The 17,990-nt window shown below is 40.7% G+C and overlaps 1 protein-coding gene across 2 annotated transcripts in view; it reads left to right on the top strand.

The window, feature by feature from the left end:
- The window catches only part of ERCC8 (ERCC excision repair 8, CSA ubiquitin ligase complex subunit), a 101,120-nt gene extending 83,622 nt beyond the window's left edge, over nt 1-17,498 (top strand). Inside the window, exons 10-12 of one of the 2 annotated variants that reach the window (XM_060235935.1) lie at nt 1,326-1,523; nt 10,409-10,495; nt 14,990-17,498. In XM_060235935.1, coding sequence (XP_060091918.1) covers nt 1,326-1,523; nt 10,409-10,495; nt 14,990-15,046 — 342 coding nt within the window. In that variant the 3' untranslated portion in view covers nt 15,047-17,498. Of the gene's footprint in view, nt 1-1,325; nt 1,524-10,408; nt 10,496-14,986 lie in introns of both variants that reach the window. The other variant, XM_060235934.1, reaches the window with a different exon arrangement.
- The last annotated feature ends 492 nt before the right edge of the window (nt 17,499-17,990 follow it).

A 17,990-nucleotide genomic window follows, 5' to 3' on the forward strand; every position in this document is an offset into this window, starting at 1 on the left:
CCAACACTTCTTTTTTAAATAAAAAGTTTATTCTGATCCAGCACTCTTAACCAGTGCAGCACAGAATTCCAAAATTCTAAATTATTTCAAATTATTGGTTTGATATACAATACAGATATAGCATGTCATCCCTCAAGACTGAGTGCTGTCATCCTTAGTGGCTGCCAAGGTAGTGATAGCCAGGTGCTGGAAGATGAAGGATTTCTCCTATAACAGGTTCCCCAACCATCAGTCTGTGGACCAGTCCCAGTCCGTGGCCTGCTAGCAACCAGGCCGCAGAGTGAGGCAGAGCAGCCCTGGACTAAAGACGCAGCACGGCCAAGGCTGGCCCCCCCTTGCAGGGTCCTGGGCTGGCAGAAGGAGCATAGCTTCTGTGACCTTAGCCTACCCTCATTTATAGACCTCCATGGATCAGCTGATCGGTGGGGGTCTTTAAATGGGAGAGGGAGGCAGAAACAGCCCCAGTCTCCCACCCATTTAAAGACCCCTATGGGGGGGGCAGGGATGTGTAATGGGTGGGGGGGCAGGCTGGGGTGGCAAAACCCCCAGTGCCACCCCCCTCACCAGTCTGTGGAAAAATTGTCTTCCACAAAAACGGTCCCTGGTGCCAGAAACGTTGGAGGCCACTGTCCTATAAGCATCAGTCTGACACAGGCTGGCAAATTATATTGAATAATTTTGTCAGGTCCACTGAAAAATCTTGGCAGAACCCAAGCTTGTCTAGTTATCTTTTCTGAAATGGCATGATCTTTCCTGGCATGATCATGCTCGGTAAATGTTAATATATACATATATAGATATATAATCTATATATAGATAGATATAACGATTTTGTGACTACATAAGCATGGCTCTGATCTGTTGGTTTTTTCTGTGGATATGTTTGATTTTATTTCAAAGCAGGTGTGGTTAAGGGCATTCTTGTTTTCTTTAAACCAGTTTGACTTAAGGGTATGTTTAACCAGTTTGACTTAAGGGTATGTTTTCTTCTTTGTGGCTTTGTCTTTCTGTTTTGTTTTATTGCTGTTTTTATATTTTTTTTAAAGAAGCTTCTGTTCCTTCTGCCTGGCTGCCTAGTTCCTGCATTTTACTCTGACATTAGAAAGCAACACCTAGGGAGATCTGACTCATCATGTGTAAAATCAAATTTAGGCAGAAAGCTATTGAGACCAAAAGAAAAAAAAAACCACAGTGTCTCAATAGGATATGTTATGAACAACGTAGTTGGAAGGAATGCATTTTTAAATTTTAAAATATAATGAAGTATCAGCTAGTACCAACTTGAGGACTTCAGTTACTAATTTTGTAATTTTGCATCATTGCAGGTGAACTATGGGAAGGTATGCAATGAGAGTAGAAAAGGACTCAAATTTGCTGTCTCTCATGGCTGCAGTCCAGAATTTGTGTTTGTGCCATACAGTAACACTATTGCCATTTATACCATTGACTCTGGAGACCTAATAACTATGCTTAGGGGCCATTATAGTTCTGTCGACTGCTGCATCTTTCAGCCTCATTTTCAGGTAAGTGGAACTCCTTGGGGTGATGGTAAACAATTTAGAGAGACTACTTGTGTCTAAAAGAAAGAGCTATTAGATGTGCCTGCTTCATAAAATGATGGTAAGAAACATGATTTAATGCACTGTAGGTAACTGAAACTCTGCTGGATTAGAGATGCCATACACAGTGTTGGTTTTATTTAATAATTTTTTCCAGTAGTTCTTAATCTAAGAGTTAACTTGCTGGTTCAGTCCATACAACATAATGTAATGTAAGCAGAGCCTGCTGGATCAGTGCAGTAATCCATCTAGTCAAGCATACTGTTTCACACAGTGGCCAGCCAGTTCACTTAGAGGGCCAGCAAACAGGGCATAGAGGCCAAGGTTTTACCCATAATCTGACTCCTGGCACTGGTGCTCAGTGGCTAGGTGGCTGAGTTTTCCTTTAGTCACCATGACTAGTGGTCATGGATTGACCTCTCTAATCCATGAATGTGTCTAACCTTTAAAGCCACCTGTTGCATAATCTAACATTCTGTCTCCAGCAGTGGCCAACCTCTGAGAAGCTAACAAGCAGAGCATAATAGCACCTTTCACTGTTAATTGTTCTAAGCATCTAGTATCTGGAAGGTATGCTGCTTCTGCTTCATTCAGCTATCTTTCTAACAGCCCCTTGGTGGCTTTTTCTTCCATGGAACTCTTTCATCCTTTTGACGGGATATGAACATAGATATAGGAGGGAGTAGGGGGGGAGAGGTTTTATACACTGAAGAGGTTTTATACACTGACCCATCTAGTCTGTAATGCCTGTTCAGATAGTGGCAGCTCTCTTTAAGTTTTCAAGTTTTTCCAGCTCTTGTACTCTTGTTAACTGGAGCAGTGTGTACACGATGTTGAAATTCAAGTACAATATGGGCTTTGAAGCTGTAAATTGGTGGTGCTGTGAAGTTTGTTGCTTTGTAATATTGTTTAAGATTTAAAGCATGTTTAAATGTGCTGACTGACCACTTTTTGTTACTGAGAATCTTTTCTCTCCCACCTCCCGGTTGCAGGGCTGGTTATTTTATTTTGTGTGGAGTTGCAGTATACACTTTAAATTGTTGCATAACATGCTTTGAGAGTCCTCTTTCTTTTTTTGCATGGAAAGGAAGCATAGAAATATTGTTTGTTTGTTTGTCCTCCCTTTTAGGAATAGAACTCAGGGTAGTATACAACATGAAATACATTCATATGATAAATAAATAATTAAAAGTTAAAACACAACAATCAAACCTAACAGATGATGCTAAAAACTTCCAGTTGTGCCGCTGAACGGCAAGGAGGAGGAGTGCCAGACAGATGGAACCGTGATATTTGTGATAAATAAAATGTAGGATGCCTGCAAAAGCTTTTATTCTGCCCTGTATAATTGCTTGGAAATCACCCCAAATTGCAATTGTGAATTTGGACTTGACTTGATTTGAAACTCATTCTTTTAGAAGGGATTTTATGTGGTTGGGGTTTCAGTATGTGTGTGAAATATCTGTTAGCTGCATTTTCCCAAAGATGTCTGAAGCAGCTTCAATGACAGAAGAAGACGACGACATAGGGTTTATATTCCACCCTCCACTCAGAGTGACTTACAATTTCCTTTATCTTCCTCCCCCACAACAAATACTCTGTGAGGTAGGTGGGGCTGAGAGAGTTCTCTCAGAAGCTGCCCTTTCAAGGGCAATCTCTGTGATAGCTATGGCTGACCCAAGGCCATTCCAACAGCTGCAAGTGGAGGAGCAGGGAATCAAACACACTTTACTATTACCTCAAACTGGCTCACAGGGAGAAACAGAGGAATCTCCCTAGGGTGGGAGTTCCCAAAGTTTTGGCGCTATGACCAAGAAGGCCTTTTCTTGGTTTGCCACCTGTCTAGCCTCAAATAATGAGGCCACCTGAAGCAAGGCCTCTGAAGATTACCAGAGTTATTGTGTAGGTTCTTAAGCAATCTTTAACGTACACCTAAGGATCCTTGCAATATATAAGCCCCCCCACCCAATCTCTTTCTATAAACATGCACACAGTCCATTGTGATAATGATTTTGCTAATTAACATAAACAGCAATTACTCCCCAATAATCCCTCCAGATCCTTTCACTGAAGAAGACCACAGATTACACAATTAATTACAGAGGCCATCAGATGCTGCTCCGGAGGTGCTCTGTCCTTATTAGCAAGTGTGGCTTATCATCCAAGACCACACTCTGTCTTTGGTTTTTTTGTGGATAACTGCTATCCATTTCTGTAAGCATTTGAAGCCACCACTACCCCTGTTAGAAACAGCAGCATTATGATGAAGAATTCTTTACACTCACTGAAAGAGACTGTCGTCATAGTAGTGCAGAGATCCCAGTGAGGGAGATGGGTAGCTTGGAAAAGCCATTTGGTCTAAACCGTGGAATTTATGGAAATGTTGGAACTGCAGAATGCCACCAGATCTAAGTTTAATTTTCTGACTCTGGAGAGGACTGTTTTGAATTATCTTGTCCGTGAAACACAATTGAGCTATTGATAAATAAAAATAAATAAATTTTGCTTTTTTTCAGAGAACTGGCAGGTTAACAGGAACCTACAAATTAATATATTGTACATTTGTTCATTGTGTAGATGAGGAACCTGGAGCCGGTGCAATTTCTGTTACTTTTTCACCACTGTGGTGGTCACTGTGACAGTGACATGACATTTGCTAGGAAATACTCTCCCGTTCAACAGTTAAATACTTAGGGCCAGGCCTGAAGCTACCTTGTCCATTGAATAGTAGGTGCAGCTGCATAATAATCCCTGGATTAGGAGAGTGGGCAGCCAGCCAGCCACTAGGGGCTTTGCCACGCCCCAAGCAGGCCTCATTAACCCCTGGAGAAGCCCATGCCACTCTTTCTTCACTTCTTATGTGATTTTGGATGGCAGGTGCCTTGCTGGCCTTTTGACTTGGGGGGGGGCAGCCCAGGAAAGCCCCAGGCGAGTGAGGCCTGCTTGGGCTGGCTGGATTTCTAGCCAGCCCAAGCAGGCCTTGCTCACTCAGGGCTCTCCTTTCTTGCATCAGGTTGCTTTTGGCTGGTGGGGGGTGGCATATGCTAATGAGTTATGCTAATGAGACCCACCACCTATTTTTCTGCAAAATGACCCCTGCTTAGGGTCCCTAATGTTGAACAGATTCTGCCTTGCTCATGTGAGCTCTGACAAACTGTAGTATGTGGGATAAGTTTTACTTGTACTGAATAATTTGTCCAATTGAAAAGTCAGTGCATGCCATGTCTTGGTTTTATTTAGACTCCACAGGAATTATTTTTAAATTGTGATGTAAAAAGGGGCAGTGTTGCTCTAGTTGTAGTGCTCCATTTAGAAATGAAAACTGACTTGTTATGAAGATCCTTTCCTTGGAGGTGTCTTTTCCTAACACTTCTGTAACAGAGTGTTAACCTTAACAGATATTTGAGTCTTCCATATCCGCTGTAGCTGATGTGGTAAAACTGTGGTTTTACCACTGATTTAGGATCTTATCTTGGCTGAGAAGATATGCTCCCTGTCATTAAAAATTCCTTACATTACATTTCCATAAAACATTTGCCCTGACTATGTTTATTTCTGAACCATGCTAGTATCACTGTTGGTTACACCAAAGTATGACCAGTGCCAATCACCCAAATGTGTGGCACCTTAATCAGTGCTTGCTGAGTTAAGAATCAAGGGGAATAAGTGGACAAATGGAAAGGTGCAACTTTTGTAGGTTAGCAGAAATTCGAAGGAGAGATAAATCTTTTCCATTGCTGCCCTGGTCCAAATGTTTCTTGATTCCTTCCTTTCTAATATTCCATCAGAGATAAGCTATCCAGCACATCAGCCGCAGAGGAGGAAGAGACACCAGGACCCTTTCCATTGGTCTCCTTGTCCTAGATGCTGCTTTGTCTCCCTTCCTTCTTAGGTTCCAGCACTGGCCAGCTGTTTCCCATATTAGGAGAAGGGGAGAATGCCAAAGTGCTTTAGATCCAATACCACATAATTATTTACTCTTTGAGAGTCCCAATTCTGTATCAGCGGCTATCCTGTCCGAGACTACAAGGAGGCATATTTGAAACTGCTGGGTTGTTCTTTGCTCCTAGCTCCTAGCAAAGAACAATTCAGCAAACAGCACCCTTTCAGCAGCTTTAAAAGGGGATTCAACAGATTCACAAAGGAGAGATCTGTCAGCTGCTACTAGCTATAGTATCTGAATTGCAATGCCAGGAGGCAACATCAGGGACCTCATCCTCTGTGCCTCCAGAGTAACTGGTTGGCCATTGTGTGAGACAGGATGCTGGACTAGATGAACCACTGTTCTGGTCCAGCAGGGTTGGTCTTATGAACTTAATTCCTGTTTGATCTTGATGAAAACAGTTACCAATTGGGATGGACTGGGAGGGGGAAATGGCCCTGCCCCCTGTCCATCCCTTCTACCAAAGGAGTAGAAGGAAGAAGAGGGCCTGACCTCACCCCCGCCCCCCAACACACACACACACACTGGAGGAGAGGAGGAGGAACCTTGCTACAGCTTTGACCCAATTCACATCCACCCACATTGTGCTGAGTAGGGGCTGTAGTTTGCAACTACAGTCCCTACCACCGTGCAGGGCTGTCCAGCCCATTGGCCCACTGGGATTTTTCACAGCAACCTTAATGGCCAATCCACCCTAGTTACAAATAACATGATTGTTTAACCTTATTTTCAATATTGCTGATATAGTCCACATTTAATCATGATTAAATGCTGGGGATGTTTAGCCTGGAGAGGAGGCGGCTGAGAGGTCACCATCTTCAAGTACTTGATCACCATCTTCACGTACTTGAAGGGCTGTCATATAGAGAATGGTGTGGAATTGTTTTCTGTGGCCCCAGAAGGTAGGTCCAGAACCAATGAATTGAAATTAAATCAAACGAATTTCTGGCTCAACATTAGGAAGAACTTCCTGACCGTTAGAGCGATTCCTCAGTGGAACAGGTTTCCTTGGGAGGTGGTGGGCTCTCCTTCCTTGGAGGTTTATAAACAGAGGCTAGATGGCCATCTGACAGCGATGAAGATCCTGTGAATTTGGGGTAGGTAGTTGTGGGTTTCCTGCATTGTGCAGGGGGTTGGACTAGATGACTCTGGAGGTCCTTTCCAACTCTTATGATTCTATGATAGGTCTGTTCATCGTGTGAGAATCAGAATAACCTTGGCTTCATTCTAAGACTTGGGGATTGTTCATGTAGCTGAACAGCTGTTACATGATTCAACCAGTTCTGGAGCTGTGTATTACATTAGCCTGATAAAGTTCTTCATTAAAAGCATCTTATTCCTGGTGCCTTTTTTCCTAGACATAATCACGGTGTGTACCTCTTCCAAAGAAAATAATCTCACTCAGCAAATTTTTGGAATCTCTTTTTTAAAATTCTGAACATTATCTAATTAAGGTTCCTCTGAATACTTGCATCATTTAAAAAAAACATTATCCCTGCCGACTTTCATTCTGCTGACCTGTTTTAATCTTTTGACACTCAGCACATTTTTAAAAACAAATTCTGAACATATATCTGTCTCAGTTGTTTTTACATCCAGAGTTTCCAATTTTTTTAGCAAGCCTAATGTTTTCAAATGACTCTTCATAGCTATATTTAACCCTTCCTCTAATTTTCTGTATTTGATGGTATTTTTACCTTCCTAGTTTACTGTTTACTTATCAAGTTTTGATATTTTCCTGTGATAAGGATTTTCTCTCCTTTTGCAAAAGTCAGCTGCATTCTTCATGTTTAGCAAACTCTTCTTGAAAGAATGTATTTTATTCCATCTGCAGGAAAAGGACAAGGAGAATTAGCTACTATCCTAGTAAAAAATTAATTCAGCAATTAATTTAGTAGTACGAACATCCATCCTTTATCACTAGCATGAAAAATATTCACCATTGTCATAAGTACCATTCATTCTTTAATGTCTAGTACCAAACTCATTCTAGTACCAAACTCATTCTAGTACCAAACTCATTCTTGATACATCTTTGTTTCTTCAAAGCACAATCCAAATATTTTCTAATATTTTCTATTTACATTCTGTTACTAATGCAGCAGATCCAAAACAATAAATAAGCAGTTATGTCCTGAACTTGCAGCCCCCGAGTTGATGAACAGTATGATGTTGGTATTGGCTTGAATCCTGTGAACAAGTTCTGTAAACCCTTTGCCACAGGTCATGTGTCCTCTTGCATTTATACTCATTTGCACAAGGCTCACTGAAGACCATTGATCTTGTGCAAATGGGAATGATAGTGCAAGAGGAAATCTGTGCCATAATAGAGACCATCTATCGGTCACAGAACTTGTTTTATATCGGTTAATAGTTGTAGACTCATTAAAATAGGATGCACCACGATTTAATTTAGTTGATATCAATTTTTTTAAAAAAATCCAGACACAGCATATTTTTATTTTTTAAATACACACTGGTGCACATTCCATTGCAAATTAGGTACTGAAGCCATAATTTTAGATCATTTATATACAGATACAAAGTTGTTATTTTGTATTCGGCTTCAGGGTAGGTATGATGGGCAGGTATGATGGTTTCATGTAACTATGTTGCTGAAACTTGTTCAGAAGTTCAGAATAGAATGTGACTTGCTTATCGTTGCATCCAGCCTACACAATTTTTTTTCCCCTAGTGGTCCTTCTGTGGTATAGACTGTAATCACTCCTATGCTCTCACTTGGATTTTGTAGCTGTTCTTCCACTGTGGCACACAGAATGCTGCTGTGGTACCATCCCAAATATCAAAGACTCTGGGAAACAGAGATACACAAGGTGTGGTACCCTAATGTAACTTTACATTATGTAATGTAATTGGAATGTGCCATAGCAGCATTCAAGACTCCCTCGACTCAAGAAGTTCCTTTCTGCACTGCTGCAGCACTGCTCCATTAAGTTTGGGGCTATGAGAGTTGGGGACAAGGCTTTTGGGGTCGAGCCAGTGGAGTTTGATTTAATTTAGTTGATATCAGTGTTTTGTTTTTTTTTTAAATCCAGACACAGCATATCTTTATTTTTTAATAACTCAGTGGTACACATTCCATTTTTAATTAGAAACTGAGGTTATGATTTATGATCATTTATTTACAGACACATTTGGTTATTGGTATTTAGCTTCAAGGCAAGTAGTATTAGAAACCCCAGCTGAGAAACTCAAACTCCAGTTAAGGACCAGATGTGGTGTAGTGGTTGAGAGCAGTGGACTCTGATCTGAAATCAGCTGGGTGACCTTGGATCAGTCACAGTTTTCTCAGAGCTGTTCTCTCAAGTGCAGTTCTCTCAGAGCTCTCTCAGCCCAACCTACCTTACAGGGTCTGTTGTGGGGAGAGAAAGGGATGAAGATCGTAAGCTGCTTCAAGTGAAGGGCAGGGTAGAAATCCAACTCCTCTTCTTCTTTCTCCTCCTCCTCCACCACCCCATCATGTTCCCATTAGGAGCAGAAGGGTACTTCCAAACATTGGAATTGGTTTTTTAAAAGTTACAGTTTGGGGTGGAAATATAGTTTGATGAGCCAAATCCTAAAACTTACCAGGGATAGTTTGTCCATTGTTCGTTTGATGTAGAGCCAGGTGGGTAGCCATGTTGATCTGAAGCAGTAAAACAAAGTTAGAGTCCAGTGGCACCTTTAAGACCAACATTTTATTCAAGGTATGAGCATTTGTGTGCATGCACACTTCTTCAGATATTATGAAATGGAAGAAAACCATTCAGATTTATAGACAGATGTTGAATAGCAAATTAGCATATAACATGATGAAGATATTTTAAGATATATGGAGACAAAACAGAAATAACAAGTTAAGTCTATAGGGTCAACAGCTGAATGGGTTTAATTAAGGGGAAACAACAGTGAAGCAATAAATATGACAAAATAGGAGATAAATATGTAAGAGAATTCTTTCTAATCGTAGAAAGTTAACTGAGACTCCTTTGCGACAGCCAGTTTGTCTCCCTCAAGCATGATGGTAGAAAACAGCATTTTGTTCTTTTTTTTTGTTGCGGTGGGATGCAGTGTTATGTAGGGAAATATATTTCAGTTTTCTGTGCATTACATTACAATCACTATATACTGTTCTAAATGCTTTACCAATATATTGTTCTTTAGCAATGTTACATTGAAAAAATCTATTCTTATATATTGCATTGCATTACAAACACTATTCCAATTTTTTTTTAAAGAAATGCATAAAAATACAAAGGATGTATAGCCATTCTTGGTGGAGATCTGAGCCCTACCTGAGCTACTGCCATTTCGTAGGGCCTGCAAGACAGAGCTATTCTGCCGGGCTTTTGGCTGAGGCAGCGGGCATCCTATTCCAGTTATTACTCCATCAGTTGGCCTCCCTTATAGTGACATTGTGCCTTACTACAGTGCTATCCTGCTATTAGTGCCATCATCTTAATCTGGGCCTATAATTGCTTATCCTGTATGACGTGCCCTTCCCACCTGTGGTGCACTTTATTTATTGTTTTTATTGTTTCAACTTGTTTAAATTTAATGTATTGTTTTAACTCTGAATTGTGGGTTTTTATTGTTATTACTGTATGTTGTGATCTGCCCTGAGGCAGTTTACAGGAAAGAGCGGAATATAAACCGGATGGATGGATGGATGGATGGATGGATGGATGGATGGATGGATGGATGGATGGATGGAAGATAGATGGAAGATAGATAGTGTCCCGCCCTCTCTGTAAGGCTCAGGGCAGGTTCCATCATACAATTAATAGAAAACAAATGAACAATTACCTCTACTCCTAGGTACAGAATGTTCTTATAGATATGTATCATGAACTTGCCTCCATCAGTATTCAATAACCATTCTGTGGCTTATTCTCCTTAATGGCAGGAACTTTACAGTAGTGGCAGAGATAGCAATATCCTTGTCTGGGTGCCATCTGTGAGAGAACCAGAGCCCGATGATGCCTCTGAAAAGGTAAAATAGTTTGTCACTGGAGCACATATTGACAAGAAATAACTTTTGTGTGTGTGTAAAGATGCAGTGGCCATTATATAGCCGTTGTAGGAAAGTCTTCCTGGAACAGCAGGGTGAATAAAACAGTTTGTCACTCCATAAACAACCTGACCATAGCATGAAGGTAGAGTTTGAGCTGCTTTGAGTGCAGGATTCATCATATTTCCCTATATCATAGGACCATCAGGACCAGAATTTTGAGAGCTTACCTTCAGTGTTGAAAATACAGTAAAGTTATCTGGCAGTTAATGGGGAATGGAGATTCCTACATTGAAGGGCCCAGGTACTCACAAGCACAAGCCTTTATTGGCATATATCAGATTATAAATAAGGCAAAACAGAAATACAGAAATAACAAAATACATCAGTCATATACAGCTATACATTGGACAATCGATCCTTGATTACCATGCTCAAGAATAAAGCAACCTTTTTAGTTATTTCAGATGACAAGTTATTCAGAAGACGACATACCTTTGCAGCATCTGAGCAACTTGTCATATTGAGCAGAATTGGGTCTAGAAACCTAAAGTGTATAGTATCATAATTACAGTGTATAGTTACATAATTACATAATTATAATTGAAGCAGTAAAGAAGAATATGAGACAACGAATCAACTTATAGTATTACATCTGGCAAAAGTAAATGCTCTGCACAATTGTGGAACATGGAGAGTTGATAGATAAGAAGGCAGATGACCAATAATTGGGAAATTCCAAAATTCAAAGGGGAGTAAGATGTATTTGAAGCTCTGATTAGTTTTTGCAATTCTGTATCTAAGATTCTGCATTTAATTAGATAATATGCATTTGTAAAAGGGAGCATGTAGAGAGAATCAATAGATAAACCTAAGGTGAATATTTTCTTCTCTATGCAAGTAATCCATTTGGATGAGAAGGATTCAGACAGCATTTGGTATAGATAGCTTCCACAGTCTGCGGAATAGTGCACACTTAGCCAGTATTGGATAGATATAAGCCATGCTCTTGTTTCTAACATATTGAGGCCTGATTCTAGACAAAGAGTGGCATATGGGACACAGCACAGTAGACCCATGATTTTCCTAACAAATTTCGACTGAATTCTTTCAATATCAGACTCAAAAGCACTAATCCATGTTGGGATACCATATAGTAACTGCTGGATTACATTGGCATAGATTTTTAAAGCCGCTGGGACAAACTGGTTGCCTCTATTGAAGAAAAACTGAGAAATGGCTGATGCACTAATAGCTACTAAGTTAATTATAGATTTGCGGTGACATGACCAAGCCATGTTGTAGCTAAAGTGGAAACCTAGGTATTTAAAATGCCTAACCTGTTCTATTTCTTTCCCATCAAATAGCCATTTGTGGGTTACAAGATTTAGCAAAAACCAGTATCTTAGATTTTTCATAGTTCAGATGCAGTTTGTTTTCTTGAAAAAAGCTAAGCTGAGCCCAACCCTTGTACAAGAAAGGAATACTATGTCATTCGCGTATAGCAAAATGGGCACACGCAAGGAGCCCAATTTTGGGGGATGACAATCTACTTCTGTTAGTACAAGAACCAGATCGTTGAAGAATAAATTAAATAGAAGAGGAGCAAGTATGCATCCTTGTTTAAATTGAAGGGAATTCTAGGTGTAAGTTCCCCAGAAGCTGAGATTTTGATTTGACAAGTGGTGGAGGAGTGTAGCATTATGATTAATTTGAGAAGTCTCTTATCGATGCCCAGTTGATAAAGTTTTATCCATAGTCGTTCTCTGTCTACTGAATCATAAGAACATAAGAGAAGCCATGTTGGATCAGGCCAACGGCCCATCAAGTCCAACCCTCTGTGTCACACAGTGGCAAAAAAATTTATATACACACATACACTGTGGCTAATAGCCACTGATGGACCTGTGCTCCATATTTTTATCTAAACCCCTCTTGAAGGTGGCTATACTTGTCAAATGCCCCCTTGAGGTCCAAGAAAGCTGCTAAAGTTTAGAATTCCTAGTAGTAAATTTATCAGCCAGGTGCGCTAGAGTGATGCAGTGCCCTACTGTAGATTTACCCTTGCTAAACCCAATTTGTTCAGGGCCTAAGACGCTTTGCTAAGACATCCAAGAAGTTAATTTGGTTAATAGAAAGAAGGTTGATTGGCCTGTAGTTGGAGGCCCAGGTATTCATGCTTATCGGTCCATCTGTGTTGGCTCCCGGTTTGTTTCTGTGCCAAATTCAAGGTACTGGTGCTGACCTTCAAAGCTCTACATGCTTTAGGGCTAGCAAACATTAAGGACTGCCTGTTCCCATATGAACCTATCCAATTGCTATAATTATCCTTTAAGTGCCCCAGTCTAAGGTTAGATGTGTGGCAACCCAGGACTGTGCAAGTGAACAACAGGAAAAAACACCCCAAGACCGTCATGGCACCAAAACTGTGTAACTCCCTTCCTTTGATATTTGTCTGTCATCTTCTTTTGCTGTCTTCCACCAGCTGGGGAAGACTTCTTTCTTTCATCTGACATTCCCCCAGTGACCTAGTCACCATCTTGCCCTATGTTTTAATTCCTAGGTTTGTGTTTTTATATACGTATAATTTCAGTTTTAAAAAGGTTTTATGGTTGTTTTATAATGTTCTGTTTTTAGTTGTCAGTTGCTTTTTTGCCCTTGATTGAGGAGCAAGGTGAAATATAAATTCTGTAAATAACAAATATTACCCCCCCCCCCGAGGAATCCATAGTAACCAAACACCCCACCCCTTTGAGAATGTTGTGGCAATAGCCCCCACAACTGGCAGAACCTTTCCCCTGGAGTTATCCTATACAGCAGGCAGATGATACAGCTGACTTCCTGGGACCTCTCTGACTGAGCTGGCATTTGACAGCTCAAGGCATTTTGAGGGTGAAAGCGGCATCCAAGGATGACGTCATCTGGTAGTGCTGGCTGTCAGAAGCCCAGCAGTGGATGGAGGAATCAAGCTGGTTGGCTGGCCAAGAGTAGGGCATGTGTGTTACCCAGAGACACAGATGTATGGTGGCTGAGGGAGAGGAGCTTACCTTCTGGACAATGCCAGTTAACTGAGCATGCTGGATAATCAAGTGCCCAACAAAGCAGCTTTTACTTTATCAAAGAATTCAGGTTTTCACGGCTGGTAACATCATTAGGGTTTGTAGAATCTTTCGGGATCAAGTGCCGTGTTCTACTGGAGAAAGTTTTCCTTCCAGACGTTTTCTTCTCAGCTGCGGAGAACATCCTCAGTGGCGTTGCAGCCGGAGCAGGCGCTCAGACCTTCTTGGCTGCTGTGCATTGAGTGGGTTTTACTTTACTTCAGAAAGCATACCATTTTTAGCCATGGGGAACAAGCCAACAGATGACTGGGAAATGACCAGTTGAAGAGTTCTTGGGTTGGGGGTGGAGACAGGAGCTGAATGGGTGACATGCTGACTGGTCAGTTGCTATGGAGATGAGCAAAGGCTAGGGAAGCAAATGACAGTTGAGGGATGCTAAGAAGAAGAGAAGGGGACAGAGTAAAGCACGCTGAGGAGAAAAGAAGGTATTTATGGAAGTGGAAGGACCAGCTGTGAAGAGAACTGTGGCTCAGCTACTGTGTGAAAGTTGGTGATGGAGAAAGGTATCCTGAGTTCAGGCTGTCATCCAAAAATGAGAAAAAAATTAAAGGCCAAGCATCCAGAAAGAAAGAAAGCTACCATGATACTAGTCAGAACCTGGACTCCTCTCTGCTTGTGTAAAGAATGTGGCAGAGTGTATGGAAAGATTGGGACAGTTGTTAAGAGGCAATTATATTTATTCTGTAAAGGGAGGGTCTGTTTAACTTAACAGCAAGCTACAGAGGAAATAATAGCATGTGTGGTCTATGAGATAAACTCTTTTAACAGAATTCAACTTTGTTTACACAACCTTTGATCCCTTGCTGGGTACTAAAATCACACACAGTTAAGGTTTGTATGTATACAAACACAAAGAGAGAGAAATTCCAGAACCAGATCAGTACACCTGGCAAGAAGTCTTTGGTAAGATGCTCACCAAGAAGACTGAGCCTGTGAGAGGAATAAATTGTTTACACACATCAGTCCTTGGCCATGAGCATGTCCTTATTTGTATGAAGAGAGATATAACAAAGAAGATACATTCATTACTCTTAGTTCAAAATACAACCAATAAATAAATAAATATGAATCTAGCAAGATAGCAGCCACAGTAGACAACTGTTATTCTGGCTGCTGGTCAGTGAAAAGGGTCTTGCTCATTCTGCAGAAAGGAAAGCTCCCTGCTGAAGTCTGAAAGGGGAGCAGCTAAGTTGGAATTAACCAGGCAGGCTCACAGAAGGAGACATGTGGACTGGCTCAACACAGATATGGCAGATACCAATTTTCAACTGCTGCAGTTGTGGGAGTTTTTATAGACCATCCATTCACAATTTCAGTGTGATTTTTTTTTAAAAAAATCTTTTTTTTTTCTAAGCAGTGTTTGAATCCAGCTTATGAAGATGCCTGGAGCAGCAGCAGTGATGATGAAGGATGAATTCCTGGTGAACTATTGACATAAACTTGTTATCTATGTGCTATGTTTTGGATGTCATCTTGGCGTTCCTGACAAGTACCTACTACCAGCAGTGTTTTCATCAAGATCTTATACTGTAAATACTATGCTTTTCCCTGTACAGATAACTGTTTCTTTTTGCTCTTAACGTTTTGTGGTCCTCTGTGTTCCTTACCATTATGTCACTCTGGAATTATGTCACCTTCAGTACAAATGGATTGGGGAATCTCCTTTTTTGTTCTCATCCATAAAGACACAACAAACAGATCTGCTCATGTTTTTTTAGTGTGGGAGAATGAAGTTTGAGTCCAGTGGCACCTTTTAAGACTGTGCACTGAAGAAGTGTGCTTGCACATGGAAGTTTAAACCTTGAATAAAACGTTGTTCTGCCACTGGACTCAAACATTACTCTGTTGATTCCAACCAACAGCCCCCCAAATCTAAGCACATAACAATTGCCAAATATTTTAATAATTATAGTTGTTTACTGTCACTATGGTTGCTTTAGCCTGTGATAATGGTTATCCTTCTTGCATTAGAAATAAACAATAGCGAAAGAAGGGCCTACCTTTCTTTACTACCATTTGCTCAACATTTAAACCACCTAAGGGTGTCCAAAGACAAAACAGACTACTTTGGTGCAAACTGGGATCTTAGGAAATCAAGCTGCTGCCTGCAGGTCTCTTGCAGAAGTAAAGGCCTTCCCCCCTTCTGCTCCTGGGCCTTTTTTTATATCTCCTGAAGGATTGCCATGTATCATGGCTTTTAATCTGAGACCCAGTATGGTGTAGTGTTGAACTAGAATCTGAAAAGGCCAGGTTTGAGTCCCCACTGGGCCAAGGAAGTTTGTTGGGTGACCTTGAGCCTCTCACATACTCTCAGCCTAACCTATTTCTCAGGGTTGTTCTGAGGATAAACAGAGGAGAGGAGAACAACCACTTTGGGGTCTCCACTGAGGTGAAAGGCAGGATGTAAATAAATCTAGAACATCACAGTCCCAAAGTACAACAAGAGCTTTAACCAGAAAACAGATAAGAACCTTTCACATTTCTTCCACAGCAGTTGATTTTTTTAAGAATCTCAGAGCACCTCTTTGTGTTTCTTTCTCTTTCCTCATTTGAGTCTCCCTGTTGTACAGTATATACTGGCTGCTGGTACAACCCCTTCCATCTGTGGTATTTTTGTGTATCTCCTGCAGGCCAGGCCCTGAAATGTTGTCATGACAAGAAGCTCTGAATGTATGCCTCATCTGAACAAAAAATATAAATCTGCACTTAAATGTAGCTATTTGGTTTGCTGTTGATGTGCTTAACAGTTTGGAAAAGTTCTCTTCCCACCTCTGTGTCGGTCACTGCCCTGGGAAGAGCATTCCTCCCATTGGCTCAGCAGGGCACGAGCTAACTTTATACAACTTGGAATGTTTATAGTTACACAAAACTGTTTCGTTCCGGAGGGGAGCTGTGTTGGTCTGCAGTAGAAGGGCCAAATTCTGATGAAGGGGGCTTTGACTTTCGAAAACTTATACCTTGAAAATCTTGTTCTCTCACATGCAACTGGACTCGAACTTAGCTGGAAATGTGTATTATGACTTGTAACGGTGCATTTTCAGACTAAAGGCATGTTGATTTAGAGGCATGATGACCACCTTTAAAAACTTCAGTCTCAATATTGATTTACTTCATTTATAGTCTTCCTCTGTCTCCAATGGGATTCCAACACAGGCTTACATTGTTCTCGTCTCCTCATCCTCTGTGAGATAGGTTAGGTTGAGAGCATGTGGCTGGCTCAGGCAAAGGAGATTTGAATCTAGGTCTTTCAGATCCTAGTCCAGCATTTTAACCATTACACCACACTGACTCTGTGAAACTGTTCACAAGAATGCACATTAGTCATATCTGAAGCAACTCTCTGTTTCTGAAACTACAGTGACTTGCCTGAATTAATATACTTTTCTTACTGTTCCTCATTAGCCTGGAGGCATTTTATTTTATTTAATTCAGTATTAAAATACTCATCATGTGGGGGCTCTTAAGGGAATATATATTACCAAAATGTTAAAGGGTGTGAGCAACTGAAACTGACTTAGATCAAGATATTATTTCCTTTCCAGATGTAATGAGTCCTGGCATCTTAAAACATGGCTTCAAGAGATTCATGATTGTCAGTTACTTTCCATATACATAACGCTGTCACACTCTTCTCAAATCAGACTTGACATCTTAAATGCAGTAAAAGTATTTTATAGGGTTGGACAGTATGCTGGGAATCCCTACATGTAATGAACCACATTTTACATTGCTCATATATAAATAATTTCTGCACCCACATCAAACTGCTTTTAGGTGTGGTCTGGTGATAATTAGAAAATAAGCAGACATCATTTCCCAGCTGGTAAAAGAAATGAGACATATACCAAATTATAATTACCTTTCAGTTTCAGACAAATGTTGTCACTGAAAAAAACCAGTTTTAAGATATTAACTCTCTTTGCTGCCATGAAAATTGTACTGGAGCTTACTGCTGAATTTTTCAGTGGCATCAGATTATTGCATTTGTAATTTTCACACTGCTGATTGACATACAGTGTTTATGTTATCCATCCCTCTTATTTGTTTATGTCCTATCTTGATCTTTTATCCCCCTCTCCCTCTTTATTCTTGCTACAATCCAGTGTGACTGAGAAATGGAACTTGGTTGAAAGTCAGCCAAGGGGGTTCACATCAGAGCAGAAAATTGGAACCCAGGTATCCTCTGAGGATGGTGGAAGACAGGAGGGCCTAGCGTGACTTTGTCCATGGGGTTGCAAAGAGTCGGACTCGACTGAGTGACTGAACAACAACAATCCTTGGTCCAAGCGCATTAACCAGTTCACTAAACCAACACCCTTATTAACTACTCAGAGTGAATCCTGTATGGTTGCAATTTC

Source organism: Heteronotia binoei, chromosome 4, assembly GCF_032191835.1.
Source record: "Heteronotia binoei isolate CCM8104 ecotype False Entrance Well chromosome 4, APGP_CSIRO_Hbin_v1, whole genome shotgun sequence".
Lineage (NCBI taxonomy): Eukaryota > Metazoa > Chordata > Lepidosauria > Squamata > Gekkonidae > Heteronotia > Heteronotia binoei.